The sequence below is a fragment of the Cardiocondyla obscurior genome, linkage group LG03 (genome assembly GCF_019399895.1).
Source record: "Cardiocondyla obscurior isolate alpha-2009 linkage group LG03, Cobs3.1, whole genome shotgun sequence".
In the NCBI taxonomy this organism is placed as follows: Eukaryota; Metazoa; Arthropoda; class Insecta; order Hymenoptera; family Formicidae; genus Cardiocondyla; species Cardiocondyla obscurior.
In genome coordinates, this window is record NC_091866.1 from 11,190,762 (window position 1) to 11,211,244 (window position 20,483).

Sequence of the window (20,483 nt, forward strand, 5' to 3'; positions counted from 1 at the left end):
TCATATATATCGCCGCCGGCTGCTAGGAATCCGCACGCGTCGATCCCGGCTTCCCAGACGATTATCGAAGACAAAAAAAAAAAAAAGAACTTTGTTCTCGTTCAGGCGACCGTGAAACGCACCGCGAATGTCACGGGTAGCTTTTTTAAATTACAAGCGCACTCGGCGGCGCCGACTTTGGCCGTCTCGAAGTTGTTAATTCAAGCGGCGTGCGATTTAAAAATGGCATTGGCGACGAGCTGGCGGACGGGGTGTCCTCACTTGGAGCCTCGTTAGAGCGAGAGCTCGTGCGGGCGATAATAATCGCGGGAAGATCGAAGAAATTTATTTTGGCAGCCAACTTGACGTCATTGGATTATCGCGTCGCGTGTTAACACCATGACGGCCGCTTAGGGCTACGAGATTATCTTTCGACTCGCCATGTGGGATCGCCGTGATGTTATTACGTGTACGAGCGCAGCCGACATCGAGCCGGTATCGTCGAGTGGGGTGCTCCGCACACGAGGCTTTCATTCATCGGTCTTATCGCGGTCTCGCTATCAGCGTACGTGACCGGTCGCTGTAAATGACCTTGGGCAGCTTCCTCCCTCCCTCCCCCCCGCTGCCGTCACCATGAATAAACGAGAACTACCTAACCGTGATTAAAATTTATTAACCTCCCGACAGCGAAAAGATGTTCGATGTTCATTAACGGAAACTTTATCAAACTGCATTACTTCGTAATTATATTATTACTTGAAAATTAATTATTGGCATTAAACATTTTTTTTATTTGAAATTATATATCATGTATTTTTAAATAGTACAATTGCCGTGTATGTATGATTTTAATTGTATCTTGCAGTAATATTATTTGCGATAAAAGTAATTTAATTTCACCGAACGAGAAAAAAAAAAAAAATGAAATAAGAAAAACGAAAAGACAGTTTTCAGGTTTTAATGAGGTTCAAACGCTTCTTTTGCGAGTCTATACGGAGGGAAAATAAATGCGAGGAGACCCAGTCGCTGGTCGAGGGTGAAAAAGGAATAATTGTCGACCGGCGGCTGCAGCCGACGTCATTTGTGCACGTATTCGCCTCGGTTTTCTCGCTTCCTACCTTCCCTTCCCGTGTGCACTAACGACACGTGCTCGTGGCGCATGAATCCTGCAGGACGAACAATCGATATTGCGCAACGCGGTTTTTCTTTCTGTTCTTTTTCTTTTTCAATAGTGTCCTCGTGAGCAATATCCTTTCGCCTGGAAGACGGACATTTCTGTCGTAGACACGTGCTCGTCCAGAACAGGTACCTGCTAATTATCGCACCTGCCGTGTACTCGAGTATGGTTTTTTTTTTTTTTTTCTTTTGCTCCAGTCGACATGGCCACGCTAGTCTAGAGTTAATCTCTTTCTCCAATAAAGAGGAAGAGATAAACTTTGAACTGGTGCAGCCAGTTCGATTAAAAAAGAAGGAAAAAAAATTCTAGTCATTATGGACACATCCGATTATCGATCGACGCGGCATGGTCCCTTGGTCCCTGAATGCGTCACCAAGGGCTCTATATCCGGATCTCTCTTCATGCGTGTAATCTTGGCTGAATCTAGAACACCCTCCAGTCAAAGTCACAAATTTTATGAAAGTCACAAAGTAACACTTATGCTGAACACAGGGGCTTTTTGGTCGCCGTTACTTGTATATCGTTCCGATTAAAATACTGAAGACGGTCTTAGATTACCGTAATTCAGCGTGCATAACAGTTAATCTCCTTTATTCCTTTCTCCGGATGGCGAACGCTTCTGCGGTGTAATAAAGTCACTGGAACGCGAATCTAAGAGAATGATAAAGAAATTGGGAGGGCAGACGGAGGATGAAGGAACGATGGATGAGAGAGAAAACTACGAAGGCGTCGATAGGCAGCAGGGCGCCGTAGGTCAATGTACTTTCAGCCAGGGCCGCACGATATATTGCCGCATTGTTACCTATCCCTATCCTCCGGATACCTGTCGCGAAGTTTCCGCCTCCGCGAACTCTCCATCTTTATTTCTCACCGCACAAATCCCCTGCCCGAGATCCGACAAACTTCCGACCTTGTGCAAATTACTTTTTTTAATGTTTCGTTCGAAAAACGTAGCAATTACTACAAAGTAATTACATAAATTACTGCAGCAGGTGTAAAATTACAAACGAAAATTTCAAAAGATAAAGTAATAGTTGTGAAACATATTAATTCTTTAAATATAGAACTTGATGCGACTTGACGTGATCGTTATTAAATCGCATGACTTATAGTTCCAATAATATTAATGATTCGTATAGATATTACAATAGCTATTATTACATAACTATAATTGCGTAAACTTCCTGGACTTATTACGGCGCAATTTTGCGTCCATTACATTGGGTTTTTATAGTACACGGGGTCTTGAACGTGATCGCGTGATCTTCGAGCGTGATTTATTCACGAGCCATTGATTCCGCCGGCTATGACCGCACTTCTATTACCATAACTCCCGTCAATGAGTTAATCGACTGCGGAAAAGCGTGTTGAAAAATACCTTTGTTACAATTTTATTTTCTTCCGTGTGTTTTGAAATAATTTTACTTTGCGTAATACTTTGCGTCAATTAATGTGGCAATTTTTAAGTTTTCCACGGTAGCGTGATAATTGCAAAATAATTGTAGTCCGCAATTTAGTCACTGACCAAAAAGAAATCTAACGTGTTTTTTTCTTTTCTCCTTGCAGACGATCTGAAGTCCGTACACCAGGCCTTACTGCAGAGTGCTAAGCGTGGTGGTTCTTTGGACAATATCACCGTGATCGTAGTGTTCCTGACGCCGCCGATTGAGATCGCCTCGCGCTCACCTTCGTTCCTGACACATCTAATATCGAATGGTCTATCATTGAACAACATGGATCCCAACAACGCGATCTCGTCAGACCACGATGAATTCGACGTGCAGCCGAGCTATATCAATCAGCAGCTTTATCAGATCGGCGACGATATAGGCTCGTACCTCAAGAATCCCGCGGTGTGTCGTGGAATCGGGAAGAACGGCAAGTACGACGATGACGAGTATGATTACACCGACATAGGCCCGGAGACTGACGTCGACGCTGGCGAGGACGTGCACGGTAACAATTACCCGCTCGCCACGTCGTCGTCGCTCGAACCCACGCCCGAGAACGAGAAAGCGTCGCCGGTGGAGGCGAAGAAGCTCAACGACGACGGCAAGAACGACAACGACTACAGCTGCGATAACGCGAACGTCTGCCCGGCGGACTCGGTAGCGAACGAAGGCGATATATACGATCGTGTCCGACCGAGTGAGAAAGACGTTCGCGGCGCGGACGACGAAACCCCACGCGACAACGATGACGAAGCGCGCGTCGGGACAGCCGATACGCACACCGTCGTGGACGATGACGAGTCGCCTTCTTCGCCGCGGGCTGCCAGTAAGTGCACCTTGTCCGTTGTAAGGGCCCGGCTGTGCGCCACGCTCATATACGGTTACGCTTATCACACGGTCAGCAATCTGGCCATGTCGTTTGCAAACTACATCTCGAACTCGTTCGTCGCTCACATTTTTCGATTGCGTAAGAAATGAGACGCGTCCTCGCGCTCTTACCCGATCCTCCAGACAAGGTCTGATTTTCGGCCGGCGAAGGAAGACTATGTCGAAGGAGGGTTGGCGGTCCGGGCGACGCGCGAAACGCCCTGCGACGAGATTGCGCTAGTTCCTAGGCCTACCGCGCTGCGAAGTACTTTACATATTTCTAAGAAACGAGATCTCTTATTATTTCTTAGGCGATTGTTCCGAAATTACCCCGGTATTAGAAACTTTTAGCTAAGAGAACGATATCGCTTGTTAATAGCTTTTGAGTATGGAAAAGAGTTTGTTATAGAACACGCAGCTACTTAGTGCGGGTGTATTACAGGGTGTAGTTCTACGTGCCATTTTTCTACAAGCGCAATAGTAATGTTAAATAGTATTTGAAGGCACAGCACATTCCTCATTCAAAGAGTGCGTTCTATAACAACTTTTTTTTTCGTACTTGTAACTGGTAAACGGAGACTGATCTCCTCATTCCGTTCTCCATGGTAACAGCTAAAGTGCAGCAGACCCTTGTTCCACTGATCAGCTGTTGCATCCGTGATCTCGTTTGGATAAACAGTGTACGAGTTTAATTGAGGCTGCTATCTTCTCGCCGGTGCGGTGCCACGCGGGTAAATTATCACGTCTCTTCTTTTTTATACAGATACGTTATCGTTTTTAATGGCCTATGTCGCCGTGTCAAATGTGGCCGATTACGGCTTTAATAATTGCGCTAAGAATCGGTTTTTCCCTGCAAAACTTTCTTGGGGTTAGTTTTAAGTCTGTTAAATGTACAAAAAAAAATGTTTGATCGTTGTTACGCGTGCAGGCCTAATGAGCAACAAAATTCGATGGGTCGTGGTCGATAAAAGTAACGACGTGGAATAATAATCGCGAGCGCGTTGGCAAATGTACCGTACGCGAAAACCTGTTTTCCTAATTGATTTTGAAAACGATTCTGTCCAGCCCGCATCGGTAGCGAAAAACGGAAATTGATGCCCAATAAGGGTAATAAAAAGCGACGTCTACGCCATAAATGCACTTTCTCGATAAGCGGAAACGTCAACCGAACAAGCCTCGTTAATTTAAATATCGTAAACGCTCGTATCATCGTTAGATAAGCAACTTTTTAAATATTCATTATGTCTAGAAATGAAAAAAAGGTTTATAAATTGTGGCTGCTTGTAGTCTGTAAAGAAAAATTGTGTTTTTAAAGCAGTAACTATTAATTATTACAACTTGTCACGTTAATTAATAATTAAATATTTATTCTTGATAATTAAGTTCATAGAAAATGACAAAGTGACTTTAATATCAAAACGTTATTACATCGTTTTAAATTAGAAAAGATAAAGTTGAAAATTTATACTACTAGTTTATTTAGTAGTCTCTTATTTCTTCATAACTTTAAAATGTACCGATTCATCATTAAATATCATTCAGTAATATTGTCATCAGAACAAATGTTAACGATTGGACATAATGATTATTTTCTAAAAAGATTATTGATTACTCAAGCCAGAATATTTTTGCGGTGCCTAGGTACAATAATTTTTATTCTCTTTTTTTCTTATTTTCAACAATTTTTATTTTTATTTTATTACATTTTTTTTTAACCATCGCCGCTATCACTCGAAAGACGAAATGTTTTACGGGCCATGCAAAGATCATTATTTTTTCATCAACATTACTTTGTCAACGATACGTGACATGTTTAATCTGACGAGTGATAAGGGGAATTGATACAATTTCGCGTGTACGTTTCAAGCCGTCGCGTAACACAGAAATACAGCAATTCGCCATTATCGCTATCGCCGGCTCAGATAATTAGTAAGTACCATCATGCCGCGTGTACCGTTACGGATGTTCGAATCGAGCCCGCGACGGTCAAAGCGCCCTCCCCGTGACGTGAATGGCCGGCTTGGCCGGCCAATCGCGCGGGGTGCCGCCAATTGTCGACGATCACGTGGAAGGGGCCTGCAGCAGTTCGTCTCGAGTCTCGTATGGTCGCGAGTGTGCGTCGTTGTCTCCTTTCTCCCGGGTGATTTTTTTTTTTCGCGGCTGCACCGGCTCCTCCGCTGGATCAACGTCGTCGGGCACCGGCTCACCCTTGTCGCTCCTCGAGAACACGTGGGATGCGCTCACCCAGGTACGTTAGACCCCGCGTGATCGCGGTGCGCTGTCTCTTGCCACCGGCGACCTCGAAACTGCGTATTTAAATTCGGAAGCGACGCTAGCCGGCGACGCCACGCTTCTGGAGTCTAGAGCGGGTGGCAGCGTCGCCGCTAGCTAACGCAAAAAAATTAAAAAAATGTTCACGGTGCGGAGACCCGCTTCCGCGTCGACAATCGGAAATCTTCGACAACGTACCGGTTCGTCTTGATCTACACGAAACTCTAGTCTTTGTTTATCCGCGATTCCCCTACCTCGTGCACCTCGCGGACGAACGTTGCGATCGCTTGGTAATAAGCAATGGCCAGTCGATCACAAGCGAGGCCCACTCTGCCTTTCGAGCCTTTCTTTAACATTCAACGAACTCTTCCGCCTCTCCGTGCCGAGCGAGAAAAAGGAAGCAGTCGTCGGGGTGGAGGCGGGGAAAGATAGCATCGCACGAAGAGCGTGTACGAAAATATCGTGTTGCGAAATGTTGTGTATCGGTCTGTCACCGTCGTTGCCGAGGGACAGTTTTATTTTATTTTCTTCCGACTTTATTTTATTTTGTTTCACTCTACTCGGCTTATTATTTATTTGTTTTATTTGATGGTAAAATTTTTCGAAATTAAATTAGAAATTGCAAAGTTCCTCGGTTATCGGGAGGAAGAAAAACTATCAATTGTATCAGATTTTTTTTTTCTTTTTTTAGAAAGCCAGTCGTTTAGAGTCAAAATTTAAGTTTCGGAAGTAAAAGGCATTCTTCGGTCGTCGTTTATACAGAGAGATTTGTCGATATAATTTTTGCAAGCCGATACCGGCGGCCGTCGATCCGGCGCAAATATCCCATTTACTTCTCGCGGATCAGCTTGATACACGTGCTCTCGCGGCTCTCGGGTCTCGCGCAATTCCTTTTTAGGCCGCGTCTGGTTTCTCGGGTGTGAAATACGCATCGCTGCACTCCGGCGTTTTCACATGCAAATCGGCCGTGCCATTACGAACGGTCATTTAATCGTCGATCCGTGAACATTGATAAAGCTCCACTCTCCTCGTTCCTTTAAAGAAAAGCAGAACCGAAAGACTCGAGACGATAACGTAACTTCTCGTCGCCTTCGAGCAATCGTTCCCGAAGCTCACTATTTTTTTTGTGCGAATCCGCGGGATATCCAGATTCCGGGACTCACTCTTTTTTTTTTTTCCGGAAAGTCGGCGCCTTCGCTCGCCGCTCTTCGAAAGCAACTAGACTCGTGCCGTGATATATTCAATCTACAAATATCCTGGCCGTGCCACGCTCTCGAAAGCGTTCGTAACGCGTACGAAATTGCTTACGTCTCGGGGAATATAATCGGAAGAGACCGAACCCTCTTCGTTTCGTCCCTGCGCGGTCCTCCCGCGTGTGACTTCGGTTTAAAATTAACTCCTGGGCCGTTCCTCGCCGGCCGGCGCCGAAACAGTGAAAACGCAACCAGGGGAAAAGAAAAATACAAGAGGAAGAAGGAGGCGAAGGGCGAGCTGGATGGCGAAGGCTCGCCCTTTTTCCCTTCTTCGGTCTCTCGCGTGACGATCATGCCATGAGAATTCCGGCGCGTTTTCCTAGAGCTGAGAAATCGGTCGTTGGTCGTCGACGACATCGATGGCTGCGTTCGGCAGAAAATCTGCGTTCGTTGCGAAGAATCGCAAAGTAGGATAATTTTACTTCGATGCAGTAGTCGGATGAAGAGCGCTGTTAAGTCTTATATTTTTTTCTAGTCATTCGGTATCTTTTCTTTCTTATTTAAGAAAATTATATATGTGTATATATAATTTTTTTCCTCTCGATAAGATTATATTTTTCTCGATGCAAGAGTATGAAACTTCTTCATGCAAACATGGTCCATTCGAAACTATAATCTCACTTTAACATTATTTGCACGTCGAGAATAAACATATTTTTGGAGAAACATTTCCTGTCTGTTTCTACGTGCCGGAAAGATTTTTTTTACGCACGAATTATGTGTAAAAAAAAAAAAAGGTAGCAAACATTCTTATCATTTTCGTAATAACGCTTCTTGTATGCAGCTTGAACGTTGAAAATCCCTCTCTCGTGGATTTGAGATTTCAAGAGCTCGTTAATTCGCGCTCTTTGCAATGAACTTGTTATTGTAAGCTGGAGAGAACCTAGTATGGTGGTTTACGGGAATTCTAGAACTACTTTGCAGTAGCGAGTCTTCGCCGAAACAGCTGTGAAACAGTAGTCTGTAAGCCATATATTTTTCTATTGTCTTGTATCAGCAGACAGTGTCACCGTGTAACGATTCAATAAAAAGGATTGATACCTGGGCAGTCCTTGAAGTTTATTCGAACCAGTGTAGCTAGACGTTCTGGGATTCGTGATAAAAAAAACTAGTTTTGAACCCAACGTAATTTTATAATATCTTTAATGACGAATAAAATTGACTCGATTACATTTTTAATTGATTTAATTACATTTATCATTAGACGTATTATAAAACTACACATAAAAAAAGAAAAAAAAACAGGTATTCTTAAATTGAGATTGTTAGTCTCAGTTTTAATCTACAATTAATTTTTTTTCTAATTAAAAAAAATTAGTTTTGGATTAAAATTGATATTTTTAAATTAACACCATTGTCGTTATGCTTAAATATGAGATTAACATTATCAATTAAAAAACATTTTTTTTTCTGTGCATGGCTGCTTGGTCCAGAGTTACTATTTTCCTCTAGGTGTAGGGTGCTGCATTCGTTCAGCCAGCAATTAGAACAGTTGACATCTTTTAGAAACTACCTTTCGATCTGCACATTAAGGAGACAAACCGTGCAGGGTTAACTCTAAGACGCAGAACACGTACAGTAAAACTTTTGCGGGGTATTGTTATCTGAAATCACATGATATTATCTCGCTGAACAGTGTACCTCGGACTTAGGTTGCGTTGAGAGCGACGTGAGGCGCGTGGGATAAAACCCCGCGAGCTGGTATGAGTTTGCGTTGGTGGCGGAGAGACTCAGGGTGAAATTAAAAGCAGCCTGTTAAGCGAGCGGTACTCCGCGTAGGCCCGAGTTTTTCAGGCATCCCTCGACCAGTTTTCACGTCAACATTTTTCCGACTACTGCCAGGTGGGCCGCCGACGGTCGTTTCTATCAGTTGCTCTCTGCGCTTTTTTTTTTTTTTTTTTCTTTTTCTTTTTCTTTGAAGTTTAGAGAGAAAGAAAAGGATGCGCTTCTTTTGTCACGCGAGCTAGGTGTATCGAGCGGGTCGATCGACGATTTCCGAGGTCCAATCGGGGTGGTTCTCTTCCAACTGTCGCGGTGCACAGGTGGGTGGCGGCGGGACCGGGAGAGGGAGAAGGAAGAGGTGGAGGAGAGCGGCTCCGGGGGCTCTGGACTAGATCGATAATGCATCTCCTGGCGGGCGTAGTTCCTCTTAGTCATTGGAGGGCGATCACACCTGCGAGGGAGGCTGCACCTCGTCTCAGAACCGCCCCGACTCGCGAAAGAGCCGCTTCCAGTGGCGTGTCAGCCCGTCGTTTCGCGTGTGTCCACGTGCACGAACGTGCGAAGTGAGCCTTATCGCGAATATTAAGTGATACGTTAACTTCTCGAATAGCTTGTCCACTTTGAAACTCGGGGAACTCCTTTGATAGCTCCCTCGGTGCGATTTCACGTTTCTTCTAGCACTCGGCAGATATACGTGTCTTTCCGAGGATTACCCGAGGTACTTCGTTTCTCAGTTTCTTTGGTGCGATTTGAAATTCACGCGAAAATTGATTTAATATCGAGAAAGGGTGACTAGTTTAATTAAAATAAGGAGATGCATTTAATGTTGAGTTTTCTTGTCGACGTTCCAATTTAATTGATAACATAGCTCTAACTTTTTTCACGCTTGTTTTAGAACGTCAGCATGAACTGATCGTTGCGGATAATGTAGCGGACAGTGAGGATTCCGAGGACGAGTGGGATTTTTATCGCGTCGACCCGAATAAGCAGGAGTCCGCAGCGACAGCCGTTCCGGTGGATAAATCCTGCAAAGACATCGAAGAGCAGAGCACATTGGAATCCGAGTTCGTGAAGAACCGCCCGGAAATTGCTTCAAAAGTAGAAGAAGATATTAAATACGAAAAACTGGAGAAAGACATCTCTTCTGAGCTTATCGACATCAACGTAAATATCTTTTTCGTTGCCGTTCCTCTCGCCAAAACGTTTATTTAAAGACATTTTTATCTTAAAATTATTTTATCGTTTAGAGAAAAAATAAGTAATGTCGAATAACGCCATTGTTTCATTGTTTTTAGGTAAGCGACAAATCGAGCGAACCGCAGAAAGATCAGATTCTTCTAAACTTCCAGGACGACAAAAAAGATCAGGACAACATGGATTTCCAGTTGAACCCGGAGGCAGCTGAGTTTGTGCCGTCGCCGCCGCTGCGAAATAATAACAGAAACTTCTTGCAAGATATTGCCATTAGCGGCTCTCCGCTGAAGCAAACGCAGGCAATGGACGATATTTCTATACCGAGCCAGAGCGAGTTTGACAAGGAAATGTCTTGCCGACCGAAGGAAATCGGCGAGGAGTTCTCGCACGATGAGCACACAAATTTGCAGAACAACGGCTCGCAGAATATGGACACGTCCGAGATCTCGTCGACCAAAGTCGAAGTTGGTGACGACGAGTCTATAATAAATGTCATGTCTGCCTCACACTGGCAAGGAACCAATACGCCTCGGTGGGTTGAAAAAGCGGACGACGATACAGAAACCGACTCAGACGAGTCGGAGATAATGGAAACGTGCGAGCCCAGCAGCCCCAAGTCTGCGTTAAATAACGCGTCTAAGAAGAAGGTCTTGAAAGATCAAGATATTGATTTGAATGCCGTACACATGCTGGATGACAGCTCGGACGGCGCCGAACTTGTGAGCACGCCGCCGCGTTCGCCCGAGCCGTATGCGAACGACAATCGCGCGCACACGCCCTTTTCGGAGGACAAGAACTTGATCGACGCTTTGTGTGCGTCAACTCCACAGCTTCCAGACGACGTTCTATCCGCTGTCAGCTCTGAGGTGAGTTCTGAAGCCACAGCCACAAGACCAGTGTACGAATCTAAAGCTTCTAAGGCGCTGTTCGGCGCCGATCAAGACCCTCTTGCGAAGGAAGCAGCTCGCATTTCTCCGGGGGCTAGCCTAGAAGATTTTCATATCTCTGCTCAACTTTCAGCCGAAGAAAGAAAAAAGAACGATAGCTCAATAGACTTGAAAAATTCCGTAAAAGAACTTGGTGAAGAGCACGCAAAATTAACAGAAGATGAAGATAAAGAAAAAAAGTTATGCAAAATCGAAGATGATATAGAGAAATTTTTCATCGTGCCGCACAATTGTTCGCAGAAATTGGAAAACGAAATAATGGAATTTGAAGCACCAAAAGCTGTTCCAGATTCAACGACTTATTCTAATTCAAATAACTATTCAAGTTCTAATAAAAACAATCAAAATTTATTTGACTTAGAAACGCCGTTATATAAAAACCTACATTTAGATTCGGCATTAGAAAAAGAACAGTTAAATTATCACGCTGATTTGGTCACCGATGTGACAAATGCGAAAGATCCGTTCACCGAAATCGTAAAGCAGGAGCCTGAAATCAGTGAATCTACTAATTGGATGAAACAACCAGAGAATACAACAAATAATTCTTCTGGCCTCAAGTTTTCATTTGAAAATAATCCTTTTGCTGAAAGTACAGAACAAAAAGTTGAAATGTTTTATAATAAAGACAAAGATGGTAGCGTTGAAAGTGCCAAACCAGACCCTACTGCCGATTTTAATCCATTTAATTCGATACAAAAATTCAATGCGGAGGATGAGCTACATCACAACCAGATATTCGAGGGACACGTGCCGGTAGAAACTACAACGATTGATAAGCCAGTTGAACTAACGGACAAGAAAACTGCAGAGCTTACACCAACTATTGATGTACTCGAAGAGAAACCAGCTTCCGATGGTGCTTCTTTGAAAGAAGAGAAAATTGAGCCACAAGAGACTGCAATAGCGTCGTCAAGAGACATCGCAACGATAGATATATCGAAAGAAGCTGCAGAAACCACCGAGACCGTAGGAATTGCCGCCGTGGCAACGGCGGCTGCTGCTGCCATTGCGATGAAAGCTAAAGCGGCTCCAACGACGAGTATCGCGAAACGTTCAACGAAGCCCGCGACAACAAAAGCAACAGCGTCGGCAACGAAAACTGTAACCAAGTCTATACCGACTTCGCCTTCTAAAACAACCACCGCAGCCACTCGAGCAGCATCGGCACCATCGGCACAAGCGGCCGCGAAGAAATCCGCTACGAGTACGACACCTCGTTCTAAACAGTTGGACGGATCAAACAAACCAGCGATTTCAGGTACCAGCGGTAAAACCACCGCCACAAAGACAACGACGACAGCGGTCAAGACTACGTCAACCCTGACTAAAACTGGACTCTCCCCGCGTGTAAGTTCTGGTATAACAAAACCAAAAACTTCTGCCGTATCCTCGAAGGTAAACAGCGGGGCGCCGATCGAGAAGAAGTCAACGTTGAGCGGTGACGCAAAGCCCATTAACAAACCTGCAACTGCCAGGGCAACGAGCGCCTCTCCCAGGACGATAACCGGGACGACCGCAAGAACTACGTTAGCGAAGACGTCGTCAGCGACCACGAAAACGTCGGCATCTAGCATAACGTTGAAACAAAAGCCCGCTTCCTCAACTTCAGCTCCCAGGGCTGCATTGGCATCGAAGCCAGCAACAACCGGCGTAAACGGCGCACCGAGACCTAGAACTGTGCCAACTTCTGGTACAACCAAACCGCGCGAAATTGTCGGTAGAACGATGTCGGCCACAACCACCAAATCGCCGTTGATCGACAAACAGAGCAAAGAGACTGTGAACAAGCAAATCTCTCGTTCTGGAGCGTCGGCGCCCAAGTTGACTAATCGCTCTTCCGTCCCAAATCTTGGTGTCACGAAAATACGAGCTTTACCCGCAAAACCGGCCTCGGCCTTGCCGGCGAAAAAGCCTCTGGGGTCGAAGACTGCACCCAAAAGCGCTGCCGTGACGAAGCGAGTGTCATCGAACGAGAATAAGGTGTTACAAAACGGAATTGCCAAGGAGGACGTGACTCAAGCCGCCGTTATAACAACGACGACCAAGCCCGAAGACGACGTGCCGCGGAAGGATGCGTCGCCGGTGAACGTGCCGACCGACAACCAACTGATCGCCAATTGAACGGTTGATCCGTCATCTGCGAAATGTTCCTCCGTCTCGCGACAACGCACGTCAGCCTAGAAATTACATCTCGAGTTTGCGTGAACCGACATATAGGTTTCTCCTTCTCTATTGTTTAATGGACAATACGGCCGCGCACATCGCGATGTTCGCCAAAAGTAGTGTTTAGGGGAACACACGTGCACGTCAAACACTTTTTATTACACGAATGCGTATATGCGCGAAAGATGTTAGTCCATCAATGAGAACAAGGCGTACCCTAAACATTGCTTTCGATCACTGCTGCCTTATCGCAATAAGGATCGACAGTCTTGTTATGTAAATATAATTCGGATGCGTTTTTGTGCGTCATTACTTTCAACTGATCCGCGGGCCTGAGATTGTCCGAAAGAAAGAGGTGTGCCTCGTAACGGCCTGAAAAAAGGGAAAAGACTTTCAACTTCGATACGGCAGTACGTTGATCTGCGACTTTTAATAAAACTATTTAAAAAAATGTGAATTTTTTACAATTTTTTAATTTTATACGCGCATTATAATTGATAGCATCTGCGCGCGCGAGCGCGCGCGCGATACAGTTTTACTCAAAATGACAGTGGAAAAAAACAAATGTTAAAGAAAAGTGCGGAAGAGGAAAGCGTATATTTATTCTTGTTTGTTCCTATTTTTGAAGTTGAATTCATTGCGAGGTATATAGCGACTCGTAATCATGATAATATAATGCTATCTAATCTATGTGTACAGCACCCTAATGGTTTAATGTGATACCTTACAGTACTATTAAATAAATTCGAACGACGCACAAGAGGAGCCAGAAGGAATTTGTGTCAGCGGAGAAAAGGAGAGCGAACGGGATCCAAAGATCCAAGAAAAGACTCAAAAGAAAGTGTTATTTCTTTTTCAAGATATAACATATCGATATTCTCTAAATCTTTTCTCATGGAACGCTTGGATTTTTTTTCGCGCTTCTCGACGCGTGTCGGTCGTCACGTACAAGCGCGTGCGAGGCCTTTGTACACCGCACTTCTCTCCTCTTGCGTTCGACACTTAAGAGCACGCGCTCGAACCGACGACGTTCGACATTTCCAACTTCGATTCGACGATGGTTCTTATTTTATTCTGCTCGACCTCCGATCGTGAAATATTGTTACTCGTTTGATTTTTGTCGAAACTGAAACATGTCTCCGCGGTCGTCTCGAGCTGCGCTGAACAACTCGTTAACGAACGCGTTTGCAAGAGCAGCAGATTGGGAATTATAGAACAGTAATTTTTGTTGAGACAAACGCGGCGGCGAGTTCACTGTGTAATAGACCCGCGGCGCCGACTTGTATACACGCACAATATTCGATATGTAATATGCGGTAAAATACGACTTGTAAGGAAGAGAGCTTAGCTTAGCGCGGCCACGCGCAACGTTTCGTATGCATATTATTCCGATTTTCTTGTGTACGCGTATTTGTCACAATTTTATTTCTTCCTCTTTTTTTTTTCCTCAGACTTTATAAGTGAATAAATAAATATTACGTTTGAATCGTTATTGTTAAGCCAATGCACCTCGCCGTCCTCGTCCTGAGCTCTCGTTTTGAGCACTTCCGGGGAAATAGAGCGGTGGAGGGGAAAAAAAAAAAAAGAGGATGCTTTACATTGCAATCTCTTTAATGAGGTGTGATTTTATATTCTGCTATTTAAATTAAGAATCGGCTTACAGTCTTTTGTATGTGCGCTTGGCTGTCACGTCGCTCTTGTTGGAAGACAAGTGCTGAAAGAGAAAAGAACGTGAGTCTTTATTGTGTTGCGTCATTGTTACATATTATTAATTTAACTTACAACGACCATTCCTGTGTCCGTGAACTCATAAACTCTGATTGCTTTCAGGTCTCCGGCTAAGGTGGTTTCTGTTTTAAAACCGTTACCTTCCTTCGTGGTCACGCTCTGCAATATAAAGCGAATGTTACGATTGCGATCTTCGATTATTCACTGAAAAGTTAGCGGAGCACTCGTCGGATGCAAGGTATAAAATTTTTAATCTATTATTTAGTGCACGATTACAAGTACAAGTAAAATGCGAGAAGTCTGATTTGATTACTCGAAAGAATTGTCTATTCAATTGATTTTCAAGATTGGTTCGTTTAACGTTACCTTCTAGAGTATCTCTCTCCCTGAAGCTACGTGGAGGAAGATAAACCTCTTGTCGCGTTAATTGTGACTGATTCATGTTTAAGTGAGAATGACTGCGATGTGAATCTTGAATTTAACACTTTTTGTCTCTCCGTTTTAGCGAAACCCACCTTGAAGACCAAGCCCTGGGACGGAAGTGTCTCGTCGTAAACCTCGCCGGGCTTGAAGGTTGCGGTGACGGTCTTGCCCTGACTGGTGACCACGACCACCCACTGGTCCCCGTTTAGTTGGATCTCGACGACCGGCGTGGCCTGGAGGAACGCGTCGGCCAGGTCAGCCTTGCCCAGGCTCTTGACGTAGTCCTCGAAGTTTTCACTCGACACGTACTGATACTTGCCGACTATCTGCATGGTGAACGAGTGGCTGGGCTGATCGCAAGTTCAGGATCTGAATCACCGGCGAAGAAAGACGAGCGTCAAGCCCGGACGCGACAGCTTTTATAACGACATCCGGGGGGGGAAATTTCGTTAAGGGATCTCACCGACCCCGCGATAGAGAAAGAGAGAGAGAGAGGGTACCGCCGACCAATCTGCGATGATTCCGCACAAAGTATTCGACGGATTATCGTCGGCGTGGCTGATAGAAGCCGGTCTGTCTGCCCTGTCGTTTCATCAGCAACGTTGATGTGCCCTTCGCGTGTGGCGGGGGAGAGACGCATTTATTTGCATCTGTATGCGACCGCAGACTCACATCCTCTGCACTGACTCAGTGAATTTTAATGTCTTTTTTTTTTATGCCCTAGCAGCATCCCCCTGCGCGATATCGTAATTGTTACATTTATCTTGCGTCGGACGAGTTAAAAAAAAAAAGAACGTACTTTATCTCTGGAATTAAACTTTAAATGACGATGACTAGCGACATGCATTTGCATAAATGTTATTCTAATTTTAAAGAAATTATTTACGCTATATTATATATTATTTTTATAAAAATGTAAATTAGATTTGTAACTTTTGCTATTTATTTTTTAAAAGTCTTACGTTCTCTCTCTCTCTCTCTTTCTTTTAGCTGTTATTTAAATATTCTTGTATAAGCGTGATGAAATCGATAAAGCAATCACTGAAAAAGTAAACGTACAAAAATAAGATTACAGATAGGACGAAATAAATAATCGATATTTGCGATCGCATTTGCCAAGTGAGCCAACGTGTAAGTTTCAAGTTTTAATTAGTTTTAACATCATTATTGTGACATAAAATTAATAATTGGGAAATGTTTCATAATTTTATAGTTTAAGAAGAATCTTTTGGATTCTGCGTGCTGTTCAAGGGACTTCCCGCAGATCGTCGTGTCGGGCCAGCCGAAACCACAAGCACTGTCGCATGAATTGACAGCTAATTGCCGGTGATGAGCGCACATCAAAGTCTTCGGCGGCGGCGATGCTGTGAGGACGCGGTCCAGCACGTCACATGACGTCCCGTCGTCTCACTCGGGCTGAATGAGCTCGTTCTCCATTAAGATCGCCACGATTCTTTACGTCGCGGGGACGCTCAATTGAATTTATTGTACCTACATACACTCTGTCCCGTTTGCCGGTCTGCGGTTTACGAACAATCTCGCGATCGATAGTTGACGGACGTTCTTCCGTCGCCACGACAAGGTCCTTGAGATTCCTTTTCTTCGTCTCTTCTATCTTGTCAAAAAAAAAAAGGGACGTGCTTTAGTTATATATAATTATATCAATATACAATTGACATGAATTTGGTGAACATTAGAGATTAATTTATCTTTCACGGTAGAGGAGTAGAGGATTAGAGTGATAAAAAAAGGAAAAAAAATTATATTTTGTTTCGCCAGACATCGAAAGTTCAAAGAGCAACGAAAATGCAAATAACAATGTATAATCATTTATTTTTCCCAAGGAAACGTGCGATTCGATAACGAGATAAGATTCGCGCTCGGCTAAAGTTATCTACTCGATACAGATAGTCGATATCGTTAAAGTCCATTTCGTATTACATAATGCGCAGTTCAGAATAACAATTAGATAAACAGTTTGTGACTCAAGACTTGTTCTTATTCTCGAAAGACTGAAGGAGCGCAAAGATCGCGAAGGATCGTTTTACTTAATTGATAATTTTGTTTATCTCGATATGCAAAAGATTATATTACGCATCAACATACTTTGGTTTTAGTTGATTATTTAGTTGATTATAAGGATTCCCCGTCCGTCTTGCATTATTCATTCGGATAACGAATTAAGTTCTTCATACTAATTGTTAATACAATCGATATAATATTGGGTTGTCATAAAATTTCCAACATTGATTTTAGTGAAATATTGTTTAATAAATTTAATTGACTGACTGAAGTTAATTAGAACGATATAACATTTTTCTGCTAGAGAATCGATGGAATTAAAAAATGATTTATGAACGTTACATTATTATACATTTAATTTTTACAGAAATTTACATGGCTAATATGCTTTATAATAAATATAATTTTATTCCAAATTTTTTGAAATATTTTTCAAGAATTGGTTTTGCAGATATACGTCATGGAACTAAAATTGGAAATTTTTTAACACATTTCGCATGAAATAATTCCCATTCTCACATACTTTCATTTATTCTTAGAGCAATTGTTAATATTTAAGTGTAACAATAATTTGTTATTTACGCCAAAATCGAAATTTAATAATTTTCGTAGATCCCTCAGTATTATAAATAAAACAAGTTAGTTCTATGTAAATTCTTTTGAATTTACTCCTAATTTTAAATATTGCTTTAAGAATTAGTAGTCTTAAATTATGATTTATTTTAAATCTATGAACAAATACTTAATAATTAGATATTAAATTATGAAAAGATGCGAATATTCATTAAGAAAATTTTCTTCTCTTTATAATATTTAAAACCTGTTCTTACTGCTTTTTACTCAATTATCAGTTCTATGAGCAATTATTTTAGATTTTAGAGCGCATAGGTAGTTAGCTCTGTCCAAGATAAATTGTCTTAAAATGGAATCAGAGAAATTACATTTCTTTCGTGATCCCGAAGGGTCACCACTTTCATTTGCAAGTGGCGATCGAATAAAAACTCCCGATTTTCGGTCGGGTTCGAATTATCAAATCTCTAAGCGTGCACATTTTTACTACCGAATAGTTGTCACAGAAAATAAAACAATGATTTTGAAATATATTAAAAATCTACATTTATGTCTGGAAAACCGAATTGTATCCTATATGATACATCTACATAAATTAATAAATACTCTGATACTAAATTTGGCAACGAAAAGAAGCTTAGATAAAAGATTATTTATTTACACTATGTAGACATTTTCTCGTGAATTGAGCGACCCTAAGTAATTGGGAGCACTGTTACTCTTAAGTACAAAGCATTCCTATGCACATGTTCGCACGTCCGCTTATAATTTACATAAACAGAACAATAATGGAATAAAAGCACCGATGGCTACAAAAACAGGTAACATCACGGATGAGTCGTCTATGGAGTACGGATCAGGAGTCCTGGGTCCGCTGATGTGTTTGCTGCGCGTGGTAGTCTCCTCTTCCTCCTCTTGCATGGATTGATAATCGTCTGGATCGGGTGGCATAGGTCCCAATTGTGGTACATCTAAAAATTGCAGTAATTTTGTGAACATTTTGACTGTGAAACTCTTGAACAAAGAATTAAAATTGAAAAGTACGAACCATCTAAAACACCTTTTACTACAGCTATGGCATTTATTTTTGGATTGTCCCTATAACCCTGTAATTACAAATTATAAAATTAATATAATCTTCTGTGTATGCGTACATATAAGTAAAATACTAATTCATATGTATAAATTTGTATACTATAAAATATATGCTAACCAACTACCTTTATAAACTCTACTCTTATTTTCCCTGCAAGAATGTCCGACTCCTCCTCGTTGTATATCAACTTTCCATCCTGTACCTTGAAAGGCACATACTCGTCGTGCGCAACGCCTCGGCCGACTCTTTCAAAGATATCTAAATCGGTGACCACAGTATGATCGCCGTTCAGCACAATGTCAAAGACCTAGAAACAAAAGCGTGTATCAAACAGTTGGGCCAGGAAAACCACAATCGTAAAAAAATTTCATCTCCTACATATTCACCTTCATATTCGGCGAGTTAAAGTACACCTCGCAGAATTTGAGTATCATAACGTAGTTCCCATCCTGGGTGATTGGAATGTCGTAGCCGAAGGTGTTGTGATGGTAGCGCTCAGTCTGGTACAGTATCTGGTCCACGTTGTTAACTCGCCCTATGATCAGCTGCTTGCCGTAGTCGGAGGCCGTGCCGACCTTACCCATGAGAGGGTCCCGGGCATAGTGTATCCCGTAGCTATCCGCGTGCGATTCACCACCGGCGTTGATCGCGTAGATCACCTCGAGGCAGCGCGAGCCAGTGGCCAGCAGGAAGAGCAGGAAGAGAGAGATCGGAAGACCGTCGTTTCTCGTTAGCGACTGCATTTTCACAGCAGTCGTGTCATCCGCGGCTTTAATTAAGATAAGATTCGACTCGGGCCCCGGCACCGCGTGCTCATATCTCGTCCCGGCGCTCCCGGCGCCGGTGTTGTTATCGTTCGACACGCCTCGTGTCCGGAACCACCTGGACTCGCATGCACTCGCGGATTTCCGGGATTATATCACGCGTAATTAAACTCGCATGGCGACCACGCTCGCGGAAGAGGTATTGCACTCGACGAAACCCATTTGATCCAGCTGTGCGGCTCGTATGCGGTTTTCCGATACCACCGGTTAACCAATCGTGTTACCCGGGAGGCTACAGCTTTACCGACACACAACATTCGACAGTATTTTGCACGGATATAACAGTGATATTGCTGATTTATTTATTTCCTACCATAATTATTAATTATTTATTATAATTATATGGGCCAAACGTGAGTGAGCAAAATTGGCGGAAAATGGACTTTCGCCTTGCCATCCGTACACCAACTCGTTCCTCCTATACTCTTGATACTTTCTAATACTTTTCGGACGATTTAGCGCCGTGAAATCTCGAGATGAATAACAATAAATCAAACATTTTTTAATAAAATTAAATGAAGTTAAATAAGATAAAATACGTCATAATAAAAATACAATAAACTAAAATATAGCAAAATTAACGAAAAAAAATTAAATTGCAGCCAATTAAAAATGAAATAAAGTTAAATATGTCAAAATAAAAAGAAAAATTTATTTAATTAAACTTGCTTTCTTTGCTTGATTCGCGTGACATGTTGAAATTATACTTGAAATAATATTCGTGATAACGATGTTTTTAAGATAAAATTAATATACCCGTCTTACGATTATCAAATTCAAAGTAAAACCGATC

The 20,483-nt window shown here is 42.8% G+C and overlaps 3 protein-coding genes and 1 long non-coding RNA gene across 4 annotated transcripts in view; 2 read left to right on the forward strand and 2 right to left on the reverse strand.

Annotated features, from left to right (window-relative positions):
- The window catches only part of LOC139113681 (uncharacterized), a 36,989-nt gene extending 22,470 nt beyond the window's left edge, over positions 1-14,519 (forward strand). Inside the window, exons 9-11 of the mRNA XM_070674995.1 lie at positions 2,723-3,433; positions 9,616-9,884; positions 10,016-14,519. Of these exons, the coding sequence (XP_070531096.1) occupies positions 2,723-3,433; positions 9,616-9,884; positions 10,016-12,985 (3,950 nt within the window). The 3' untranslated portion in view covers positions 12,986-14,519. The remainder of the gene's footprint in view (positions 1-2,722; positions 3,434-9,615; positions 9,885-10,015) is intronic.
- Positions 14,520-14,620: 101 nt separating this feature from the next.
- LOC139113715 (fatty acid-binding protein homolog 5-like) lies at positions 14,621-15,584 on the reverse strand. Its single transcript, XM_070675045.1, has 3 exons — positions 15,271-15,584; positions 14,810-14,914; positions 14,621-14,741 (listed from the first exon to the last, which is right to left on the reverse strand). Exons 1-3 carry the CDS (start codon positions 15,508-15,510, stop codon positions 14,685-14,687), a joined length of 402 nt encoding a protein of 133 aa, XP_070531146.1. The 5' UTR covers positions 15,511-15,584; the 3' UTR covers positions 14,621-14,684.
- Positions 15,584-17,177, forward strand: LOC139113722 (uncharacterized). The gene is made up of 2 exons (XR_011547747.1): positions 15,584-16,309; positions 16,392-17,177. It is a non-coding gene; the product is annotated as an uncharacterized lncRNA (long non-coding RNA).
- LOC139113706 (malectin-A) lies at positions 16,992-20,036 on the reverse strand. Its single transcript, XM_070675037.1, has 4 exons — positions 19,253-20,036; positions 18,991-19,173; positions 18,819-18,876; positions 16,992-18,741 (listed from the first exon to the last, which is right to left on the reverse strand). Exons 1-4 carry the CDS (start codon positions 19,607-19,609, stop codon positions 18,533-18,535), a joined length of 807 nt encoding a protein of 268 aa, XP_070531138.1. The 5' UTR covers positions 19,610-20,036; the 3' UTR covers positions 16,992-18,532.
- Positions 20,037-20,483: the final 447 nt, after the last annotated feature.